Raw genomic sequence first — 24,126 nt, forward strand, 5'->3', positions numbered from 1 at the left:
ACTGTACTATAATTTAAGTATTTTTTATATTAGTAAATAAAAAACATTAATATGCGTAGCATATTATTTTGCTTCATTAAAACTGTCAGATCAAATTGAAATACAATTTTTTTGTGCCTTACAGCACCTATAAACGAATTATGGCACATAAAATAACAACAAAAACACATTAACACAAGCATACACTGATACATATTAATACCTTGCGACAAAACACGAAACAACACAACACACAGATAGATAAAGATTGATAAAGTTCATGTTAACTAATTGGTTACTTTTGTTATCACAAAAATATTAAACAGAAACTAAAATGGTGTATACAAAATAAATATGTAGATTACAAAAGTTTAAAATAACTTTCTGCTTAAGTTTTTTTTACCAATGAATGTTTCTATATTATTCAAAAAGAGTTTTAATTTTTTACACATTTTATAGTTACTAATGGTTTTAAAAGTGTCTCTAATTCTGTAATTGCAAGTTGGAATTATTAATCGAAACCGAGATATTACGTCTGAACCAACAAAAATGGTAATAAATTGTATATAATAAAAGTTCATCACTGACTGAACGTCTAATAAATAGAATATGCAAATAGTTTTTATAGGAATGTAGTATATTCAAAATAATTTAAATACCTAAAATTTTTAAATATTAATTTAAGAACTTTTTTCTTCATAATTTCAATTATATTCTAATTAAAATTAGTTTATGTAGAAAAAGTTATAAATTTAATAAGATCTAAAGATCTCCATGTGTCGCTAATAGTATTATCTACATGTTGGTGAAAAAAAAGCTTGGCATCCAATATAACTCGAAGGTCTTAAAAGAGGAAATCCCGTTTAATGTCATTACTTACTATGTAATAATTCTGATTAATTTAATTAGGTTTTTTTTACTAAAGGTTATACCTAGAATAAATGCTATCGTAATTCACAGACGTTTGTTTACTTGAAAATCAGATCTGGACAGCTGAAATATCTTGCTGAATAGTTTCACAAACATATTTCCCAATTATATATTTTTTTCACGATATCTTTTCTTGATCAATTCTGATTACAGTTGGAATATCATGTTTTAAATATTAAAGAGTATTTGAGATAAACTACTACTTTGCGGAACACCAAATACCATGAAATTGCATTTGCAAATTTGACTGCAAAGCGTATATTGGTAAGATAATTAAAACACACACATATACATATATACACCACATATTGCTTGACGAGGCCTCAAATTTATAATTTTTAATCATAAGATTGTGTTGGAAAGATCATGTCCTGACGAAAAATACATTAAGATAAATTTAAAAATACTGTTAATTTAACTGTGATACTTGATGGTATATATAATATATATTATATATATATCATTTTATGAATTTTGATGTGTTGTGTGAATTTTGTCACTTGTTACTCAGTTTTAGTGATATCTGATACATTTTGAAAAAAATGTTTCTCATATTCTAGTTAAACTGTTTGGTTAGTCCTTTTTGGCACTGGTAGAGGTAAAACGTAACCAACCTATAATTTAAGATAAATATAAGTTGACACAAGTAATTTTGATCCTTAGTATTTTCATAGTTCCAGAATAAACTGTAAATTAAGCACTATTGCATTTTGTTTTTCATATCAAGTATAAACATTTCAAGTTTTTTTTATTGCCAGATGTAAACATTTGTTTGGTAAAGATTTTTATAGAAAATATGTGAAGCGATGTCACCTAGTTAGGAACAGATAGACACTCGAATGTTTATAAATACAAATTATCTCAAATATCTCAATTAAAAATGTGGGTCTCGTGTGCCAAAGTCATTTTTTTCATCATGAAATATTGCTTGCCAGCTTATGTGGAATATTAGTTTATTTTGTGTTAAAAATAATATATTTTTGCCTGCACGTTTGATGAAACTGTAGTATAGCTTTTTTTATGTGTAATATTATAGCTCTCGGTATATGGCATTTGGTGGGAGTAATTTCGTGAATGTGACGGAAGTCAAGGAACGGAAAAGTGAAACAACCATGTGCTGCCATCTGTGGTAGATAGCGCGAACCAAAGTTCACAAATACAAAGGGAAACATTACAGTATTAAGTGTTTAATGAATCTGAACAAGATGGGCAGTGTTTTAATAAAATGTATTGTCTAAAATCAGGATCCAATCCATGTTGTAGTATTTTTTAAAGTCTTTTTCGCTTTTGTTGGAGCCGTTTCGTTATATAGTTTAAAATTTCGGTCTGCTAGTAAAATTATTCAATAGTTGACGTACCTTAATGGCAGCGAATTCTAGCGGCAGGTGTGGTAACTACGAGTGATTCGCGTCCAGAAATGTAGTTGAAAACACAATATGCGTGTATTTAATCACGCTCTGCATTATTTTAAAGAATTATACATTAAATTTCGTTATCGAGGTTGGATGTTACACATCACAGGCGAGTACTGAAAGACCCGCTAACATTTTTTTTTCTTTTGTTTTTCAGATCACCGCTGTCCATTGACCTCGACACTCGGCTGAGTTCTACTTCTTCACTCGGTTGGAGAGCACGTGATGGAGATATCCAGCGGCGGCTAGCAAGAGACAGACCGTGAAGAACCCCCCCGTGGCTGCTGTGCGGACGTCGAGAGAGCGAGAGTGTCCGGGACCTTGCGGGCCTCCTGGCGCGGGACAGTGCGGAGTGTCGGTGGTGATGAGAGTCGCCGATGAAGGGCCCGGTGCCGGCGAGGCGCGGCCACGCGCGGGCGCCCACGGCGGCGGGAGGCGACCCCCCTCGTAGGTCACCCGGAGCAGAGCCATGGCCGACAACACCGTGGACCTGAACGGCACCTTGTACGCCGTGTCCGACAGCGAGGGCCGGCGCGCCATCCTGTTCCAGTTCGTGACCAACGGCGTCTTGCTGAACGCCGTCGGAGCCCTGGGGGTGTTCGGCAACGTCGTCTCCATGATCATCCTGTCGCGGCCGCAGATGCGCTCGTCCATCAACTACCTGCTGATCGGGCTGGCGCGCTGCGACACGGTGCTCATCATCACGTCGGTGCTGCTGTTCGGCCTGCCGGCGGTGTTCACCTACACGGGCTTCCTCTTCACCTACTACTTCAAGGTGTACCCGCACATCGCGCCCTACGTGTTCCCCCTGGCGCTCATCGCGCAGACGGTGTCCGTCTACCTCACGCTCACCGTCACGCTGGAGCGCTTCGTCGCCGTGTGCCACCCTCTGCGCGCCCGCTCCCTCTGCACGTACGGCCGGGCGCGGCTCTACGTGCTCGCCGTCATCGCCTTCTCCACGCTCTACAACCTGCCCAGGTTCTGGGACGTGCGCGTCAGCGTGCTGGGCTTCGACGAGCGCCGCAACACCACGCTCTACATGGTCGAGCCGTCGGGCATGCGCAGCAACCCCTACTACGTCAAGATCTACGTGCACTGGCTCTACCTCGTGTTCATGTACTTCCTGCCGTTCAGCTGCCTGGCGCTCTTCAACGCCGCCATCTACCGCCAGGTCAGTGCCGCGAGGCTGTCAGGGGAACAACTGACTTCTACTCGTTTTTCCTTCTATAGAAATTGGAAATTTATTTTTATTTATCTTGTTTGAATCAAATGTTATCCCCAAAAAAATTAATGATTTAATGTAATAATTTTTTTCCCCCTTTTTAATTCATATTTACACAATCACAAAGTATTTTGTAGGAAAATTAACAACCACAAAAGCAAGATTGTGCGTGAGTGCTATTAGTGAGTGCTCTATATTTAGTTCATCATAACTGTAATAAATAGAAAATGAAAACTTGAAAAAATTACAAAAAAAAATGCAACAAATTTAAAAATTATTAAAAACAATAATCTTAATTTATTAATATTAATGCTATTTTTTTAAGGAGCAAGTACTTTGTACACGAAAGTATTTCGTTCATTCAAAAATATATCAAATACAAAATCACTTTTGAAAAAAATTACATTTACGCATACTACCGGAGAAAAGAAAACCCCACTTAAACATTAGGGAGATCCCATAACTAAAACCACGTGAGCAGGCTCATCCTTTAAGCAGAAGGTTGGCCTAATTCCATTATGGCCATTCTGTGACTAATACTCCATTTCCCTTGCAGCCTAGGACTGTAGACGCCACTAAATATTTTGTTGGTATGACTGTGATGAGTTATCACTACTCGTGTCCGAGCATGGCTACCCCAGGTCACACCGCGGGTTTCCGTGGCAGGGTGATCCGGAGGTGGTTTCACGTTGACTTCCGCAGCATAGTGATAAATGGACAACACCACACCCAGGGCTGTACCCGGGAAGTAAATAATTCACAAGTGAAAAAAAAATACTTTAACCGGTGCCGGAAACCGAACCCGCTACCTTCGGCTCGCCAGTAACTCTAAACCACTCTTGTCAGTATACACCCTGCCAAACGTTTTGTGGTGGCAACAACGTAATTTTGCAGTCTGAAGAAAACCATTTAGTGGAGGCAACAATTTTTGTCTGGCACTGGATCACTTCATGAAGACTACAAAATTATTTTTCTTTGTCACAGCTAAATATTTGATAGAGTGAATATGGATAAAATAGTTTGTGGCTGCTACAGATCTGTTTTTATTATTATTATTAAATATGAGTAGTATACAAATGACGGACCGAGCGCAGGGTTCAGGGTGTGGATTGTGATTGTCGGACCGCCATGTTAAATTCTGACGTCACGGTGGCCATCTTGGATGAGTGTAACGGGACACAGAGTAACGGGACAAGTAGGAAATTGACCTTTGACCCTCAAAACTAGTCAAAATTGGGCAAAATTTGCCCAAAATTCCTCAAAAATCGCCAAAATTTACATTTCTGTGGAAAAAAATTCCGCCAAAAAATCTCAAAAATTTTGATAAATTGTAAATTTCCGTTTTAGAGGGAAAAATTTCCCGTTTTATTCCTTAAAAATACCAACAGCTAGAAATGTCCATATGTAGACTTAAGCATCCATGTCTACAGCCTCCGATAAGCATCTTTTAGGATTATGACGTCATCGTTGCAATTTTCGTTACGGCCGCCATCTTGAAAATCTTTATTTATTATCCGATTTTAATAAAAAAAATTTAATAATTATAAAAAATTCAATTAATAAAATTTTAATAAAAACATTAAAAAATTGTACTTTTACGACACGGAACTCGGAGTCCTCGGTTCGAACCCGACGAGTGCAGAAAAAAATAAAAATGGCGACCGATCCTTCCTCACAGTGGCTGCTGGCATACTGACCCCCACCACTTATGTCAAAGTATATATATCTTCACCTAGTATGATGTCATGACCGCCATATTGAAATCCGTAATTTTTATGTTAGAAAAACGGGAAAAATTTTAAAAATCATTAAAAAAGTAACTAAGCGAATTAAATAATAGAAATCTTAAAAACCACTGTTACATGTTTCGTTACGGCTGCCATCTTGAAAATCCGTAATTTTTATGTTAGAAAAACGGGAAAAATTTTAAAAATAATTAAATAAAAGTAACTAATCGAATTAAATAATAGAAATCATAAAAACCACTGTTGCATGTTTCGTTACGGCGCCATCTTATAAATCCTTAATATTAGTGCTAGAGATTCGGGAAAAATTCCAAAATTCATCAAAAAATTAACTCATTAAGGAAATTATTGATTCCTGTCCTTGGTTCGATCCCAAGACGATACAAAACAACTTTAATTTTAAAAAATACCACAAAAGTGACAGGTTTGAGAAAATAAAAACACCGCAAGTTCTATTAAAAAAAAACTTTTATTACATAAATTCTACACAACTACAAGTACAAAAAAAATACACAGACAAATTACCAAAGTATCGTGGATCTCTCGATTCAAACAGTCTTCTTATTATACGGACTAAGTCCTTTACATAACTTTAAATGTCTATTCAGTTTATCAGGTCGACATATTGGTACACCACAATTTTCACACAAAGACAAATTATCAACTTCATTAAAAGGACAGTGATATATTTCGTGTCGTTGTGCACTTTGAATATTTGCTAATGTTTTGTTACAAAATATACAACTTGATTCCGATGAATGTACAGCCAGTCTATCACAATTCCTGAGGTACCGTTTTAATCTTCCATAGAGTATAAACTTGCTTAAACATCTGTTGCACTGATATTTAATGCGTTCAGAGTTACTACTACAATTGTGTATTACATAATCCCGTAATTTCAAATTTTTGATCTTCTCACAGTATGTGCAGTCGGGGGATGGAACACCGCTGGATGCTCCTTCCTTCATCTATGGCACTGGAACTGTTGACAACCATTGTAACACTGCTGACATGTTAACTTCTGAAGCCTTTGAGGTCTGCTCTGCGGAAGATGTTGCACGCGTCGAAATCTCCTGCTGTGCTGAGAGAGCAGGTGTAGCTGTAGACGTCGTTGTCATCGTGCTCTGCACTGATGATGGTAGACCTTCGATCCAGGTTGGTGTGTTTAGTGGTAATGATGCCATCGAGTTCTCTATTATGTTATACAAGTCTAACTATCCGATCCGTTCATCACCGCAGCCAGAGACGGACTGAAGTCCATATCACCAGGGTCTCACTTATATAGTCTCATCAGCTGGTACAACACATGAGTCAAAACAATAACCATGTTCATTATACTCGCACTTAACTTTCTCGGAGCATTTTTTATAATGAAGATGTAAGCTATCAAGACGTGAAATTAGTTTTTTGCACTTATTGCACTGAAATTGTATTCTTTTAACATTATTAGAACAACTGCTTCTTTCATGTCTGCGAGCATTTGAGGTGATAGTAAATGATGCGTCACAGTATTTGCACTAACGCAATGTACGCTCTTCATTAGTTGAAGTATCCATTGCTGATGATGAAACTTCGGATGATGGTGGTATCACATCTGTTGAAATCTCCTCCAATGTTGACGTCGTCGTCGTTGCCAACGGGATCTGCACCTTCTCCGTCGTAGCTGTCGTAAAGGTTCCTGTAGACAATGGTACAACATCCGAGTTCGACGTTAAAGTCGGTAAAGATGCCATCGAGTTCGCAAGAGCAGGTAATTACGCGATTTATGCACCAGATTAAACAAACTAGGTGATCCTTACACCGCCGACGTCAGTAACAAACTGAGCGTCCTGTTGTCTAGGACTGGCTTATATACATGCACCGTATGAAATAATACGCTAGTCAAATCAAGAACCATCTACAATAATACAAGAGTCAAAACAACATTAAAAATAGAAGGACCATCAACGAAAAAGCAGCACATTTGGAAGCACCGACAACGAAAAGGCAGCACATTTGGAAGCACCGACAACGAAAAGGCAGCACATTTGGAAGCACCGACAAAGAAAAGACAGCACATTTGGAAGCACCGACAACGAAAAGGCAGCACATTTGGAAGCACCGACAACGAAAAGGCTGCACATTTGGAAGCACCGACAACGAAAAGGCAGCACATTTGGAAGCACCGCCAACGAAAAGACAGCACATTTTAGATGCACCATCATAAAGGCAGCACATTTGGAAGCTCCATCAACAAAAAAAAAGGCAAAAAGGAAGCACAAGTTACGAGATCTAAGTCTTAGTTAGAAATCAGAATACAAGAAATAAAAACATTAAATTCTTATAATTTAAATTATTGATTTTATTTCTTTACATTATACGAATGCAAGTAAAACAAGCCATTATCGTATGTAGCCAGCTTTCCTCAGTTCCTTGAGTATGAAGGATATTTCTTTGATGCACGAATAGTTTCCTGCACAATGCGAACCATGTAGAAGTCTTAGCCGGTCAACCAATATGTTTGGATCTTTCCATGATGTGTAATCATTCTCTTCTACCACCATCTTCCTTGCACCTTTATAATAAATATTATGATCCCTGGTGTCTTCCGTTTTACCACCAACCTCATGGTAACTTTCATTTTTGAGACGGTGATCATCACAAGCTTGATCAGATTTATTTAATATATCACGTCGTTTCCATCGTTTCGGTCTCAGGACACCGCCACATTCTTCGATCTTATCAGCTTTAGGTGCTTCATCATAGTCTATGTCTTTGTCAACAGCCTCAGAGTCAATGTAACAATCACCGTAGAAGGAATCGTCTTCACCCAATTTACCGTAATAATTCGATGTTGATGATGTTGAAGTGTCTTCGTCGTCTTCATGCTTCCTTTTTAGGAGTCCATCATTTTTACGAAGTAGGAAAGATCTACTTGAATTCGGCTGGAATATATTCTCACTTTTCACGTTAAGGATTCTTCCATTGTCTTCATTCTTCCGTAAATCATCAACCTCCTTCAATTTAAGTTCTTTGTCGAGATCGGAAGAGCTAAAATAATTATTGTCGTAATGCAGATCACTCTTCCTTAGGCTAGTAGATTCATCGTTGTCCTCTAGCTTGTACGCAGGCTTGGCGTTACAAGTTCTGCCATGTCGTTTTAGGCTCTCTCTCCGCGTAAACGACTTGCTACATCGAACACCACTTGTCATATTGCGCAGTGTATTTTTAACACAGTCATTCTTCTCGTGTTGTCTTTTATTCTTTCTCAAGATAAACTCTTTGCTGCAAAACTTACACCTATGTTCTTTCGATACAGCGTCAGATCCCAAATCGGAATTCATATTAGTTACTGAGACTAATGCCAGATACCAATTGAGTGTTTTAAATTAGATCCAATACTTAAATAGAATTTTTTTCACATTTCATCAGCGATAATTAATATATCTCATGCAAAAGTACTTTATGCATGTAGTTCTGCTTTTCAACAACAGATGTCGCCACATGTTGCTTGCAGGTAAATAATATTTAGTTCTTTTATGCGGGATGCGGGATGCTCACTAACGATCGCAAAAGAAGGATGGCTTCGCTAGACTCCAAGGAGAAGGAAGTCAGTCCTTCCTGTTAGTACTTCTTAGATTTCTCAGAGATTATTATTTGACTGAGAAAAGATATTTTTTTTATATTTCCACCTGATAAAAATATTACAAGTGTTGATTAAGTAGCAGAAATTCACTTATTAAATGTAACCTTAAATAAATTAACATGACTCATTAAATAAAAAAATCCTTCATGAAGAGATCAATTGCTCATCTGTAACCAGAAGCACTTGCAGAAAACCATCAAATTATTGTCAAGTATAATCAGGAGCACACTGAGAAAACCATCAAAATATTGACAAGAATATTCAGGAGCACACGGAGAAAACCACCATAATATTGTCAAGAATAATCAGGAGCACACGGAGAAAACCACCATTATATTGACAAGAATAATCGGAAGCACACAGAGAAAACCGCCACCAGTTTTCTTTGTTATCATAAAATAACAGAAAAAAAAATTAATAAAAAATTAATAAAAAATCACAACAAATTCAAAAACTGATTATGCTAGCTTGTGAACTTCTCATTGTTGAGCAAAGATAGAGTTCTAGTCCAAGCCAGAATCAGTTTTTGAATTTGTTGTGATTTTTTTATTAATTTTTTTTTCTGTTATTTTATGATAACAAAGAAAACTGGTGGCGGTTTTCTCCGTGTGCTCCCGATTATTCTTGTCAATATAATGGTGTTTTTCTCCGTGTGCTCCTGATTATTCTTGACAATATTATGGTGGTTTTCTCCGTGTGCTCCTGAATATTCTTGTCAATATTTTGATGGTTTTCTCAGTGTGCTCCTGATTATACTTGACAATATTTTGATGGTTTTCTGCAAGTGCTTCTGGTTACAGATGAGCAATTGATCTCTTCAAGAAGGATTTTTTTATTTAATGAGTCATGTTAATTTATTTAAGGTTACATTTAATAAGTGAATTTCTGCTACTTAATCAACACTTGTAATATTTTTATCAGGTGGAAATATAAAAAAAATATCTTTTCTCAGTCAAATAATAATCTCTGAGAAATCTAAGAAGTACTAACAGGAAGGACTGACTTCCTTCTCCTTGGAGTCTAGTTAAGCCATCCTTCTTTTGCGATCGTTAGTGAGCATCCCGCATTCCGCATAAAAGAACTAAATATTATTTACCTGCAAGCAACATGTGGCGACATCTGTTGTTGAAAAGCAGAACTACATGCATAAAGTACTTTTGCATGAGATATATTAATTATCGCTGATGAAATGTGAAAAAAATTCTATTTAAGTATTGGATCTAATTTAAAACACTCAATTGGTATCTGGCATTAGTCTCAGTAACTAATATGAATTCCGATTTGGGATCTGACGCTGTATCGAAAGAACATAGGTGTAAGTTTTGCAGCAAAGAGTTTATCTTGAGAAAGAATAAAAGACAACACGAGAAGAATGACTGTGTTAAAAATACACTGCGCAATATGACAAGTGGTGTTCGATGTAGCAAGTCGTTTACGCAGAGAGAGAGCCTAAAAAGACATGGCAGAACTTGTAGCGCCAAGCCTGCGTACAAGCTAGAGGACAACGATGAATCTACTAGCCTAAGGAAGAGTGATCTGCATTACGACAATAATTTTCTTGGCTCTTCCGATCTCGACAAAGAACTTAAATTGAAGGAGGTTGATGATTTACGGAAGAATGAAGACAATGGAAGAATCCTTAACGTGAAAAGTGAGAATATATTCCAGCCGAATTCAAGTAGATCTTTCCTACTTCGTAAAAATGATGGACTCCTAAAAAGGAAGCATGAAGACGACGAAGACACTTCAACATCATCAACATCGAATTATTACGGTAAATTGGGTGAAGACGATTCCTTCTACGGTGATTGTTACATTGACTCTGAGGCTGTTGACAAAGACATAGACTATGATGAAGCACCTAAAGCTGATAAGATCGAAGAATGTGGCGGTGTCCTGAGACCGAAACGATGGAAACGACGTGATATATTAAATAAATCTGATCAAGCTGGTGATGATCACCGTCTCAAAAATGAAAGTTACCATGAGGTTGGTGGTAAAACGGAAGACACCAGGGATCATAATATTTATTATAAAGGTGCAAGGAAGATGGTGGTAGAAGAGAATGATTACACATCATGGAAAGATCCAAACATATTGGTTGACCGGCTAAGACTTCTAGATGGTTCGCATTGTGCAGGAAACTATTCGTGCATCAAAGAAATATATTTCATACTCAAGGAACTAAGGAAAGCTGGCTACATACGATAATGGCTTGTTTTACTTGCATTTGTATAATGTAAAAAATAAATAAATAATTTAAATTATAAGAATTTAATGTTTTTATTTCTTGTATTCTGATTTCTAACTAAGACTTAGATCTCGTAACTTGTGCTTCCTTTATGCCTTTTTTTTTTTGTTGATGGAGCTTCCAAATGTGCTTCCTTATTCGATGGTGCTTCCAAAATGTGCTGCCTTTATGATGGTGCATCCAAAATGTGCTGCCTTTTCGTTGGCGGTGCTTCCAAATGTGCTGCCTTTTCGTTGTTGGTACTTCCAAATGTGCTTCCTTTACGTTGTCGGTGCTTCCAAATGTGCTGCCTTTTCGTTGTCGGTGCTTCCAAATGTGCTGCCTTTTCGTTGTGGGTGCTTCCAAATGTGCTGCCTTTTCGTTGATGGTCCTTCTATTTTTAATGTTGTTTTGACTCTTGTATTTTTGTAGATGGTTCTTGATTTGACTAGCGTATTATTCCATACGGTGCATGTATAAATGCGAGTCCTAGACAACAGGACGCTCACTTTGTTACTGACGTCGGCGGTGTAAAGATCACCTAGTTTGTTTAATCTGGTGCATAAATCGCGTAATTACCTGCTCTTGCTAACTCGATGGCATCTTTACCGACTTTAACGTCGAAATCGGAGGTTTTACCATCGTCTACGGGAACCTTTACGACAGCTACGACGGAGAAGGTGCAGATTCCGTTGGCAACGACGACGACGTCAACATTGGAGGAGATTTCAACAGATGTGATACCACCATCATCCGAAGTTTCATCATCAGTAATGGATACTTCAACTAATGAAGAGTGTACATTGCGTCAGTGCAAATACTGTGACGCATCATTTACTATCACCACAAATGCTCGCAGACATGAAAGAAGCAGTTGTTCTAATAATGTTAAAAGAATACAATTTCAGTGCAATAAGTGCAAAAAACTAATTTCACGTCTTGATAGCTTACATCTTCATTATAAAAAATGCTCCGAGAAAGTTAAGTGCGAGTATAATGAACATGGTTATTGTTTTGACTCATGTGTTGTACCAGCTGATGAGACTATATAAGTGAGACCCTGGTGATATGGACTTCAGTCCGTCTCTGGCTGCGGTGATGAACGGATCGGATAGTTAGACTTGTATAACATAATAGAGAACTCGATGGCATCATTACCACTAAACACACCAACCTGGATCGAAGGTCTACCATCATCAGTGCAGAGCACGATGACAACGACGTCTACAGCTACACCTGCTCTCTCAGCACAGCAGGAGATTTCGACGCGTGAAACATCTTCCGCAGAGCAGACCTCAAAGGCTTCAGTAGGTAAAATGTCAACAGTGTTACAATGGTTGTCAACAGTTCCAGTGCCATAGATGAAGGAAGGAGCATCCAGCGGTGTTCCATCCCCCGACTGCACGTACTGTGAGAAGATCAAAAACTTGAAATTACGGGATTATGTAATACACAATTGTAGTAGTAACTCTGAACGCATTAAATATCAGTGCAACAGATGTTTAAGCAAGTTTATACTCTATGGAAGATTAAAACTGTACCTCAGGAATTGTGATAGACTGGCTGTACATTCATCGGAATTTAGTTGTATATTTTGTAACAAAACATTAGCAAATATTCAAAGTGCACAACGACACGAAATATATCACTGTCCTTTTAATGAAGTTGATAATTTGTCTTTGTGTGAAAATTGTGGTGTACCAATATGTCGACCTGATAAACTGAATAGACATTTAAAGTTATGTAAAGGACTTAGTCCGTATAATAAGAAGACTGTTTGAATCGAGAGATCCACGATACTTTGGTAATTTGTCTGTGTATTTTTTTTGTACTTGTAGTTGTGTAGAATTTATGTAATAAAAGTTTTTTTTTAATAGAACTTGCGGTGTTTTTATTTTCTCAAACCTGTCACTTTTGTGGTATTTTTTAAAATTAAAGTTGTTTTGTATCGTCTTGGGATCGAACCAAGGACAGGAATCAATAATTTCCTTAATGAGTTAATTTTTTGATGAATTTTGGAATTTTTCCCGAATCTCTAGCATTAATATTAAAGATTTACAAGATGGCGGCCGTAACGAAACATGTAACAGTGGTTTTTAAGATTTCTATTATTTAATTCGATTAGTTACATTTTTTAATGATTTTTAAAAATTTTCCCGTTTTTCTAACATAAAAATTACGGATTTTAAAGATGGCAGCCGTAACGAAACATGTAACAGTGGTTTTTAAGATTTCTATTATTTAATTTGATAGTTACTTTTTTAATGATTTTTAAAAAATTTCCCGTTTTCCTAACATAAAAATTACGGATTTTCAAGATGGCGGTCATGGCGTCATATGAGGTTAAGATATATATACTTTGACATAATTGGTGGGGGTCAGTATGCCAGCAGCCACTGTGAGGAAGGATCGGTCGCCATATTTATTTTTTTTGCACTCGTCGGGTTCGAACCGAGGACTCCGAGCTCCGTGGCGTAAAAGTACAATTTTTAATATTTTTATTTAAATTTTATTAATTGAATTTTTTTATAATTTTTAAAAAAAATTTCATTAAAATCGGATAATAAATAAAGATTTTCAAGATGGCGGCTGTAACGAAAATTGCAACGGTGACGTCATAATCCTAAAAGAGGCTTATCGGAGGCTGTAGACATGGATGCTTAAGCCTACATATGGACATTTCTAGCTGTTGGTATTTTTAAGGAATAAAACGGGAAATTTTCCCTCGAAACGGGAAATTTTTCCTTCGAAAACGGGAATTTTCAATTTATCAAAATTTTTGAGATTTTTTGGCGGAATTTTTTTCCACAGAAATGTAAATTTTGGCGATTTTTGAGGAAGTTTGGGCAAATTTTGCCCAATTTTGACTAGTTTTGAGGGTCAAAGGTCAATTTCCTACTTGTCCCGTTACTCTGTGTCCCGTTACACTCATCCAAGATGGCCGCCGTGACGTCAGAATTCAACATGGTGGGCCGACAATCACAATCCACACCCTGAACCCTGCGCTCGGTCCGTCATTTACATAATACTAATATGTACTACAAATTTATGTTGTGTTACGGTTATTTTATTATTTGTCATTTATTTCAACCTCATAATTACATTTTGACTTTATTTTTATTTTCTTTGTGATGGTTTTTCTACATTCAGTGTGTTCCATAGGCGTACCCAGGAATTTTTTCGGGGGGTGTTCTTACAGATTTTTAGGAAAAACTGCATAAACACCAAAAATTAATTATTTCTTGAGTAGAATAATCTCACATTTCATTTTTTCACCTGGGCTATTCTTGATATGTAATGTGTACGTAATTTTTCTTTCAATTAACATAAGTAAATTCACATTGCAATATTAAAATACCTACAAAACCCCCCAAAAAGATATATATATATATATATATATATAAATAATTAGTTAACTTAACAACTTTACGTACGTACTTTACAAACTTATTCCTAATAAGTTGACGACGTGACAATATAATAATTGCTGTATAATTTGATTGCAAGGGTGTTAGCAACTAAGGCCGGAATTACAATAGCCCGTCCATCCGTCATCCGACTGTCAATTACGTGACCTGCACCCAATAAGATGGACTGAAAAATGTCATCCACTTGTCCGTCTAAAGCTTGGTAACTTTATACTTTTGACGGGTGAACGGATGAAACTATAACCTCCTTATGTCTTCTAGGTGTTTGCATATAAAATATTATATTAAAATGTATTAAATTTTGTTTAACTGTTTAACTGATTCCAAAATAATTTCTTAGCTTACGTTTAGACACATTTCGAAAGCTCTTTTTTGTAACAAAAATTGTCTAAGTTACGGACGTATTATAATTACGTATGGTAACTCTGGAAATGTGAAAATACATACCGAAAAAAAAAACACTCCGAGTTTAATGAGTTTCAAAGTACATACTTACTTTACATAATTGTTTAAGTAATATAATTACATATGATAACTTTTTTCCCCCAAATTGTTAAGTTTTCTCAACAGTTGTCAGCATTGACGTGGAGAAATATTATGACGGACGAGCGGAGTGTTGTAAATCGCCAGCCGACCTCCGTAGCGTAGTCGGATGCACACCGGCTTATGGTGGGAGAGGTTCTGGGTTCGAGTCCCGGGTAAGGCATGGGATTAAAACTGAGACTTATTCAAAATATACACTTGCGATAAAAGATGATAAAAAAGAATAATTAAATTGATATTTCTGGCTAAACGGATACCGCTCAAGTCCAAAATCCAAGCAGTGAAGTGAAGTGTAGTGAAGTGAAGTGAAGTTGTATATCGCTTGGCGGCTGACGGACGGATGCGACGGGCTGTTGTCATGCAGGCTTTACAATTCAAGTGTAGCAAAACAGAATTAAATCTTTATATATAAGTAGAGTTGAACTGATTATTCCACAGACCAATCACCGCGATTTGAGAATTTAGACTGACCTATCATGAACCAACCACTGCAATTCAAATTTGTTTACGTTTACTTACCAATTGGGCTGCTTGGTGACGTTATTTCTCTCGTTGCTCTGTGTTTAGAAATTGAGCTCGAATGACATGAGTGTTCATAATTTTCTTGCCTCATTTCGGGGGGGGGGGGTGGGGGGGGTTTGAACCCCCAATACACCCCCCCCCTGGGTACGCCTATGGTGTGTTCAACTTTATAGTAGTCGTGGTAACACAGGATCTTAGCTATAAATCTATTTAGGGAAAGGAGGAATGTAATTTTCAAGTGTAAAAATATTTATACCGTGTTAAGTCAAGTTAACTTAAGTACATTTTACTACTTACCGTTTTCAAACGTTAATCGATCTTATTTACGTAAACAACTAAATATGTAATTAGATTTTTGGAGGTGATGTGTATCATGCACATCCCTTTTATGGTATCACACTGTAATTCATTAATATTGTGAACTGTTCGTTACCATAATTATGTGATACGTTTAATTCACATACAAATTTTGATTTTAATATTTGTTTCTAAAGGATTGGCTGAACTCATCGTTTTCAGTAAAACGGCCACGCCCAAAAAGAAACTCAGGAAGAATACAGATTAGAGGAGAAACAAATGAAATGTTTTTTAGTGGGGCCGTTACAGACGATAAAATTGTTTGATTTAAGGAGAGAGGCCGTCTTTGTAACTGTTTAAGAGCATCGGACAAAAAGGATTCATGATCCAAACAACTTCCTTAGTCACGCTCGCACAAGCAACCGCGGCACGAACCAGCATCTCTCGGAGGAACTAAAACAACCTAAAATATAACTGAAAAAAAGACAACAGCGCATACCTTCAAGAGATTAAGTATCTTTTTTTTTTCCTTTTGTGGGCGTTTTCATAAGGTGCTAACCGACAAAATAAAGATAATGAATAAATATCCTACTTATATAAAACTTCTGTTATATATTTAATTTAAGGGCCAGCAAAAGCTCGGAGCATCTTTTATAGGGAAAAAGAAATTAGAAATGTAATAGTTCAGTTCCAAACCGCACAATAAGAACTATAGAATATTTGATTTATGTTTAACGGTTATTTTAGTGATATGAACAACTTGCCTGTCCAGTTTGTTGAAGTCCAATAAACTCGCAATAGTTCACATCTCTAGATACTACAGTCAGAATAGGTGAAATTTGCATTTATAAAAGAATGTTATTTTCACACTGTCTTTCTTTAACACACTGTCAAGCAAAACAAAAATTAAGTTCGCTTATAACTATCTCATACTCCAACTAGGTAGTAACGTAGGTATGGCAAAATAACACATAAATAGCTGCGTGTGGCGCTGGTACTGCATCATTTGTACAGTGGCACGGTGTGTGAAAAAAAAAAAAATTCGCTCTCGTGTTTTGTGAAAAATGTTTATTTTTTCCTACGCTCTCGTGTTTTGTGAATTCGGTCAATGTTTGTGCGGCGGGCGAGTTATTATTTGCTTTGCGATAGCGCCGTGTCGTTGCGCCACGCAGTGACTGCGAGCTCGGGCGAACACAACTGGCTGCAGCTTTGTTTAGCGATCGTTAGAGACCGGAAAAATTCGCGGTTTCATTTCGCGATAGGCTAGAATCCAAGTGCGTGTAACTTATTGCCGCTTCAGTGATTGGAACACAGTTTGCCTGAAGGACTGTGAGCCAATGAATGACCCTCAACGTAAGAAGTATCGAATCACAAACATCCCAGTTAACAGGTGTCACGAGTCAGTAGCCAATGAGCTGGTGTAATGTTCCCGAGTACATAGAGGATCGTGGAGTCTATCCTGGAGGTCATCGAAACGCAGGACGGTGGCCGGTCAGCCAGGGTCGCCGCGCCGAGGACGTCGCGTCCGTGCCAGGCGCCCGCACCCCTGCGCGTCCATACAGGCGAACTAGGCAACCGCCTAGGGCGCAAAGTAGCTGGGGGCGGCGCAGCACGACACATAACAGCTCATATAATATGTTTAACGATTATTGAAACTAGGTGAAAATGGATTTTTGAAACAGTTTGGAATGTTTATATTGATATAAGTAATTATTTAAAGTCCACGGTGACCTGTTAATGATCTGTAATAAGTAAAAAAGTTAAAAAAAACACAAGCCTGCTTACATTTGATTGTTGACAAAATCTTAGGCTTACGTGATGTATTTTGAGGCAAGGAAAATTTTTTTTGGGGTGTCCGGCGGGGGGGGGATGGGGGGGCATTAAGGTTTTTCGCCTAGGGCGCCAATTTACGTTTAACCGGCCCTGAGGCGCCCGCACCCCTGCGTGGTAGACAAACTCGTCGTCCAGTTCCATCCTCTGACTCCTGCGTTCTCGCACATCTACGCACGTGATTTTCACCCTGCACGTCTGAGCCTGTGTCCACGCAGTTTTTTTACCCGGGCCCGACGACTTAAAACTAGTTTTTTTCGAAGTGAAAACTTCTTTGCTGAGCGGGGCTACAATTTTTCGAGCTTTGCGAAATTTCCGATCGCATGATAGGTATTAGTTGGGTGCGTGGTGGGGTAACCGGTAGGGGAGGAGACCGCAGGGGAGAGGTGGAAATGACGCAGCCTACTCGCACTCTTACATGCTTGCACACTTGCATACTCGCACAATGGCACACTTGCATACTTACATGCTTGTACATTTAAATACTTGCCCACTTGCACATTTTACACTTGCACACTTGCATACTTTTCACACTGGCATACTTGCGCAATAGCATATTTTAGCCCTCGCATACTTGCATATCATTTTTTTTAATCTGTGACTTCAGCCAAAGAGAATTATGTTTCCTATAACTTATAATATAATATGCAATAGTTTCACTTCTGTCGCTCGTGGACTACACTCACACATTTTTTTTAAGCCTAGATCTTGGTGAAGGGAGTAGCCATGATTCAACCGCTGGCCTTACCCCGAGCAGCGCACACGATGCATGCGACCCTTCCCTGCATGGCTAATCCCTGGTATGACTTCTACGTGAGACGCACCAAGGTCCCTCCCAAGAACAGGACCCCTCCTACAAAATACACTTAGTGTTAGTTATGTTAGGGGAAAAAATCGTTTTTATTTCAAAGATTGGCAGGATTTTATCGAAATAATCGAAATTCCTCGGCCATAACTTTCACGTCAACCATTTCTTTGGATTAAATGTGGTAACCAGAAAAATTAAATACGACGCCTTAGACGGTAAAATCAATCTTGCAGTTGTACTGAAAATAAAACTAATTGCATGAATCTATGTAGTAGCTATATCCTTTTTATGCGCGGTTTTAAACAAATAAATAGCTAGATTGACTTCAAACTTTAAATAGAACGATCCAATCATCAGCAGTTGGGGTCCACTATTGTTCACTTCAGCATTAAATAAAATTTATGTATTAAATATTATATTATAATCTGTGTCACAGTTATTATCTTCACGTTTAATGAAATTTTTTAAGAGTATTAAGATGCAAACGACGAATTTTTTAATTCTGCTTTTTGGGCAACTTTTTTTTTAATTCATGTAAAATTAGAAAACCCGCTACTTTATGTTCGTCTATTTTCAGTACTAAAAACGCGAACAATACACACCATGGTTAAAATGTTAGTTCCTGATATTTGTTGACAGATAAATAAGAAAGTCACAAACGAATATTTTTTTTTTATTGAGTTCAAAATATTACCGACAGTGACATCGTCAAAGACGAAAATAGTAAATAGAAACCAAGGATATTGGGGAAGGAGTCGGCAATGACCAGTCCTACTATCCTAATCAAACTAATATTATAAATAAGAAAAAAATTTTGTTTGTTATTACTTGTCGCCGAACATGCACCCTTTTTTTCTCAAGTTAATCTTGCTTCTATAACTTTGCAGTTCCGTTGCAGTCATCAGGAAGAATGTGAACCCACACCAATGAACAACATAGTTTCTATGCTTGTATTGTTTTTGCACACGTGCTAGTAAGAATCTCGTTCTTTGGAAAGGGCAGTTTGAATGCATATTATGTATCAACTCTACTGATACTCGTTAGAAACGGAGCTATCGAATCGATTTATTACGTTTCCGTAAGGTCAAAAAGAATATAATAATGCTATAATATTATGTCAGTGTTTGCATCTTGTTTTAAATGGAGGGAGAGATGGATCCCAAAAGACATAATATTAAATCAACTGTTTTATGCCATAACAATGTGTCATCATTTAACGTTGAAATTTTTCTTCTTTAAGACATAGATCACACTTTAAGAGATTTATAAAGACCAAAACATACAGTCTATTGACAGTATTATTACAGTTGTAGTCATTCAAAAAATTAATTATTTTAAATGTCAATTAATTCACAGTGTAAACTATTTGAAGGAGCTAGTTATTAAATTACATATTTTGCTTTATCGAAGCCTAATATTGAAAATCATACAATAGAAAAATTTTATAACGAAAAAAAAAAAAAATTATAAAAATAAAAATGGCGTCTCACCGATTTATGGATATCTCTTGGACAAAATGCACCTCCCGCAAAATGATAGTCATATCTTGCTGCTGTAGCTTAAACGTTTTTTCAAGGATAATCCCTTCCCGTAGTTATGGCACGGTAGAGAGTTTAAGTGTCGCCCGTTATTTTCTGTCGCAATCTGGAGGGTCGTTGCCATCTACTCGTTAAACCTACCCCCTCCCCCCTCCTTCTTAACCCACACTCCCTTTACTACGAAGAAAGCCTCTATACAAGCAAATGGTGTACCTTTCAAGTCCATTAGAGTTAAAACCGTAGAGGGGGGAGGGTGGTGGTTCCGACCATTCGGCGAGTGCTCCTCGGACAGACAAGCCCTGGGATAATATTCTGCCCAGAAGTTATCTCGCGTTATGTTAGTACGTACACTCTAGGGCAGAAAAAAATGTTTTGTACCAAAACATGCAAAGACGCAGCTCTTTGTAAAAAAATATCAGTTCTTACAATGAATACAATGTCATCGTAATTTTTTTTTTTCATTTTTCTCTTAAATACACACAAACACGTTTACTTTAAACTTTATAGTAATTTTTTTATGCTTGAATATATTATTACAATTTAACTAAGAACTTAATGTGTTTTGCACAAAAGCATCTTAAATTATCTTTATATGTGTATTTTTGGTAGATTTCTAAGAAAGGCTACCTATTAAAGCCGTTACCATAGTGCGACTTCCGGACAGTTTTTTATATAGTTTTTTTATCGTTTAATGTTCCATAGACTAAAAAAACTATCGTCAAATCAAAATGATTATACATATATTTATATATTTATATCACGATCACGCCGTAATTTTGCACAAATTACTTACAAATAGATAAATAGAATAAAGTAATGGAAAATCTCGTTTAAGTTCATTAATAGGTAAAATCCGATCTAAAAGTTTGAAAATAGGGAAAGTTTTTAAAAAAACAGAAAAATTTCTGTAACTCCCTAATATGACCAATAGCGCATCGATTTTAACGTATTATAATTTATAGGAGTAATACCAATAACTATCGTCTGAATAATTTTTTGATACGACCAACTATAACTGCAAGGGATGAAAAAACAGGTTTTGGATGACAAAAGAATCATAATTCACTTAGTGGGCACACCATCGAACCCTTTCAAATTGTTTGTAAATCTTATAGTTTGGTCTAAAACGTTTGTCTGAAACATTTTTTGATAAGATGAATCACTGCTGTAAGGAGTTGATAAAAACGGGAAGAAATAAAAAATTAATAATTATCATACCATGTAAACTATTAAATACTTTATTAATTATTGTTAAGGTAAATCTTAAATTATTATCTACAATTTTGCCTGAAATTTTTTTTAGATGTGACCAATATCACTACAAGAGGTGAAAAAACCGGGGTTCAGAGACAGATAAAAATGATAACTTCCTTATTAGGTTAGTATCAAATCTATAACAATTAATTGTAAGTCTCCAAAAAATTAGCTAAAGCTCTGTCTGGAACAATTTTTGATAAAACTAACCATTACTGCATCTGGTTGAAAAAACTAAGGGTGAAATAAAAAAAGCCATAAGTTCCATATAATATACACTATCGAATCCGTTTTTTTTTATTTTAAAATTTCTAAATATTATCTAAACATTTGTGATATAAATTTTTTTGTAACCAACTATTTCTTGCAAAGAGTGGGAATAACAAGGTTTGAAAGACAAAAAATAATAAATCATTTAGTAGATTAACTATTAAATCCGTTATAACTTACTGTACAAATACTAAACATTATCTAAAACGTTTTACTAAAAAACTTTTGATGAGACAAGCAATTACCCTAAAAACGGGGGTTTAAATTAAAAAAAATATAAACTTCCTTAAAACTTGCACTATCAAATTTGTTCGAATTTATTTTAAAACTTTTAAATATTATCTTAAACATTGATCCAAAGCAAATTTTTTGTACGACCAAGTATTAGTGTGAAAAATATATCAATACTACATTAGTAGGCTTAATATGAATAAGGATGAATGACAGTTTTTAAAGGTCAAAATAAGTTCATAACTTCCTTAGTAGGCATAGCATGAAATTTGTTCTTTGCTATTCAATGCTGGATGCATCGAGCGAAAATGTTTCGAATGTTGTTTAACTGTTCCTATGTATGCTTAGATCTTTAAAATTACACAACGGATTTTAATGCGGTTCTTTTTAATAAATAGAGTGATTCAAGGATAAACACTGATAATTTTAGAGGTTTCTAATGTGATCTCGTAAATAAACACTTTTTTTGCTCTTACATTGCAAACACTGGCTGAACCCTACGAAATAGATCAAAATAATGTACTACAGTATTGTACGCCTTAAAAAGGTCTACAAAAAAGTCTGCGCTGGTATATGTCTATCTCATAGGGATAACCCACAATAATCATTCTTTATCCTTTACTTTTTACGAAAAATAATGTCTTATTTACGATGCGATTTTAATCAATACAGCATTAATCCTTATCCAATTAAGTACCTTAAATACATTGTGCATTTAATATAGATCGATATGAACCACTACAGCATGTAATTTAAATGAATATTTTCGAAGGTATTACAGATTTAAAATGGGACATAGAGGTTCCACAGTATATTTATGTTAAAGTTTCCTCTGAGATAAATAATTTTAGACTTTTTCCTGTAGTAATAGCTTTCTATTCCCCTTAACGTTTTGATAAATTCTGAAACTAAAAGGCGTTTTGCGGCATTTTTATGAGTTTTCGGTCTCCACCTCTTTTTACAGAAATATACTCGCCTTTAGACTTAGCTGAAAGATACTTCTTAATCTAGTAGGTTTCACACACATTACTTGCATGAAAAGCTTCTTGTACACAGGCAACCTTTTTCCCTTGGACGTAATTAAACGATATTTAGTCAAAACAGAATTTGGTCAGCTGTTATTGCTTGTGGCCAATGGTCTGCGCCGTTTTACTGGGAGAACATCAATAAAACTGTAAATTAAGTTATCCTGAGCTACTTTATCCGACACTAAAAGTTTGTTACTTAAGTACTTAATTACAGTCATTATGTGAAAATTTATTGCTCTTAAAGTGCTTACTATTTTGTTGACAAGGGTTTTATGTGTTGAAGCCTTTGGGTTGCAAGTACTTTTTTCTCATTTCATCAACCCTCTTTCTTCCTTTAGTTTCTCTTTTTCGACTGCCTTCGTTGCTCGCACACCAACAGTCACTAAATTGTCTTCAGTGACACTTATTTTTAGTTTTGATAAAAATAATTAACTATTAAACACAAAACACATTTTACAACTAACATAACAACATGCAAACTCTCAATGTAAACAAGAGAGCAGCATAGGCTCATGGGAACTTGAGTTAGCTCTGTGATTGGCTGTTTTGGAATAAATTTTTTTTGAACGTCACTGATGGTGAATTAAACTTCTTTTGAAATAAACTTTAATTTTCGAATGGCTACATACATGGGATTAATTTTTTTCGAACATTTTGGGTGATAACATTAGTTCAGGATGACCAGTCCCTACACAAAACTTCTCTCAGCTAACTTTTTAATTCTTTGTGACGAAACTCTTTTTGTTCTTAACCTCCTCATATTGTATTATTTATTTTCGTGATTTTAAAATTTATGTTTTAAATAGTGATAATTGTTTACGTGATGTTTGTTCTTGACACTCAATGATTTAAACGTAAAATATATATGCCTTGTAAACTCGCGAAACGTTCGAAATAACGCTGGTTTTAGACTTACAGGGAATGAATTAGATGTTTTGCCTACGAAGGGAGTTATGGTTAGCTGTAGATAATTTAAGGTTTTACAATAAAACAGAACGGATATGACAGTTTACATGGTAGGGGAGACCGGGGCAAGTTGACGATGTTAAGCTTTGAAATGGCCTTTAACAGATAAATAAGCATATATAATATCTAATTTGGTACCAATACGAAGTACATACTAATTTCTACCTAAATATGTAAAAAGGTTCTATTACTTTGCGTAGTTCCGAAGTTATTGACAAGAAACCAATTAGTTAACACATTCGTCATCTTGCCCCAGGAGTGGGGTAAG

General features: G+C 36.2%; 1 protein-coding gene across 2 annotated transcripts in view; it reads left to right on the forward strand.

Annotated features, from left to right (window-relative positions):
• LOC134536153 (FMRFamide receptor) overlaps positions 1–24,126 on the forward strand; it is a 289,995-nt gene that overhangs the window by 249,708 nt on the left and 16,161 nt on the right. For both annotated transcript variants that reach the window (XM_063375781.1, XM_063375771.1), the window contains exon 2: positions 2,479–3,492. In XM_063375781.1, the coding sequence (XP_063231851.1) occupies positions 2,791–3,492 (702 nt within the window). In that variant the 5' untranslated portion in view covers positions 2,479–2,790. The remainder of the gene's footprint in view (positions 1–2,478; positions 3,493–24,126) is intronic.

Source organism: Bacillus rossius, chromosome 1, assembly GCF_032445375.1.
Source record: "Bacillus rossius redtenbacheri isolate Brsri chromosome 1, Brsri_v3, whole genome shotgun sequence".
Lineage (NCBI taxonomy): Eukaryota > Metazoa > Arthropoda > Insecta > Phasmatodea > Bacillidae > Bacillus > Bacillus rossius.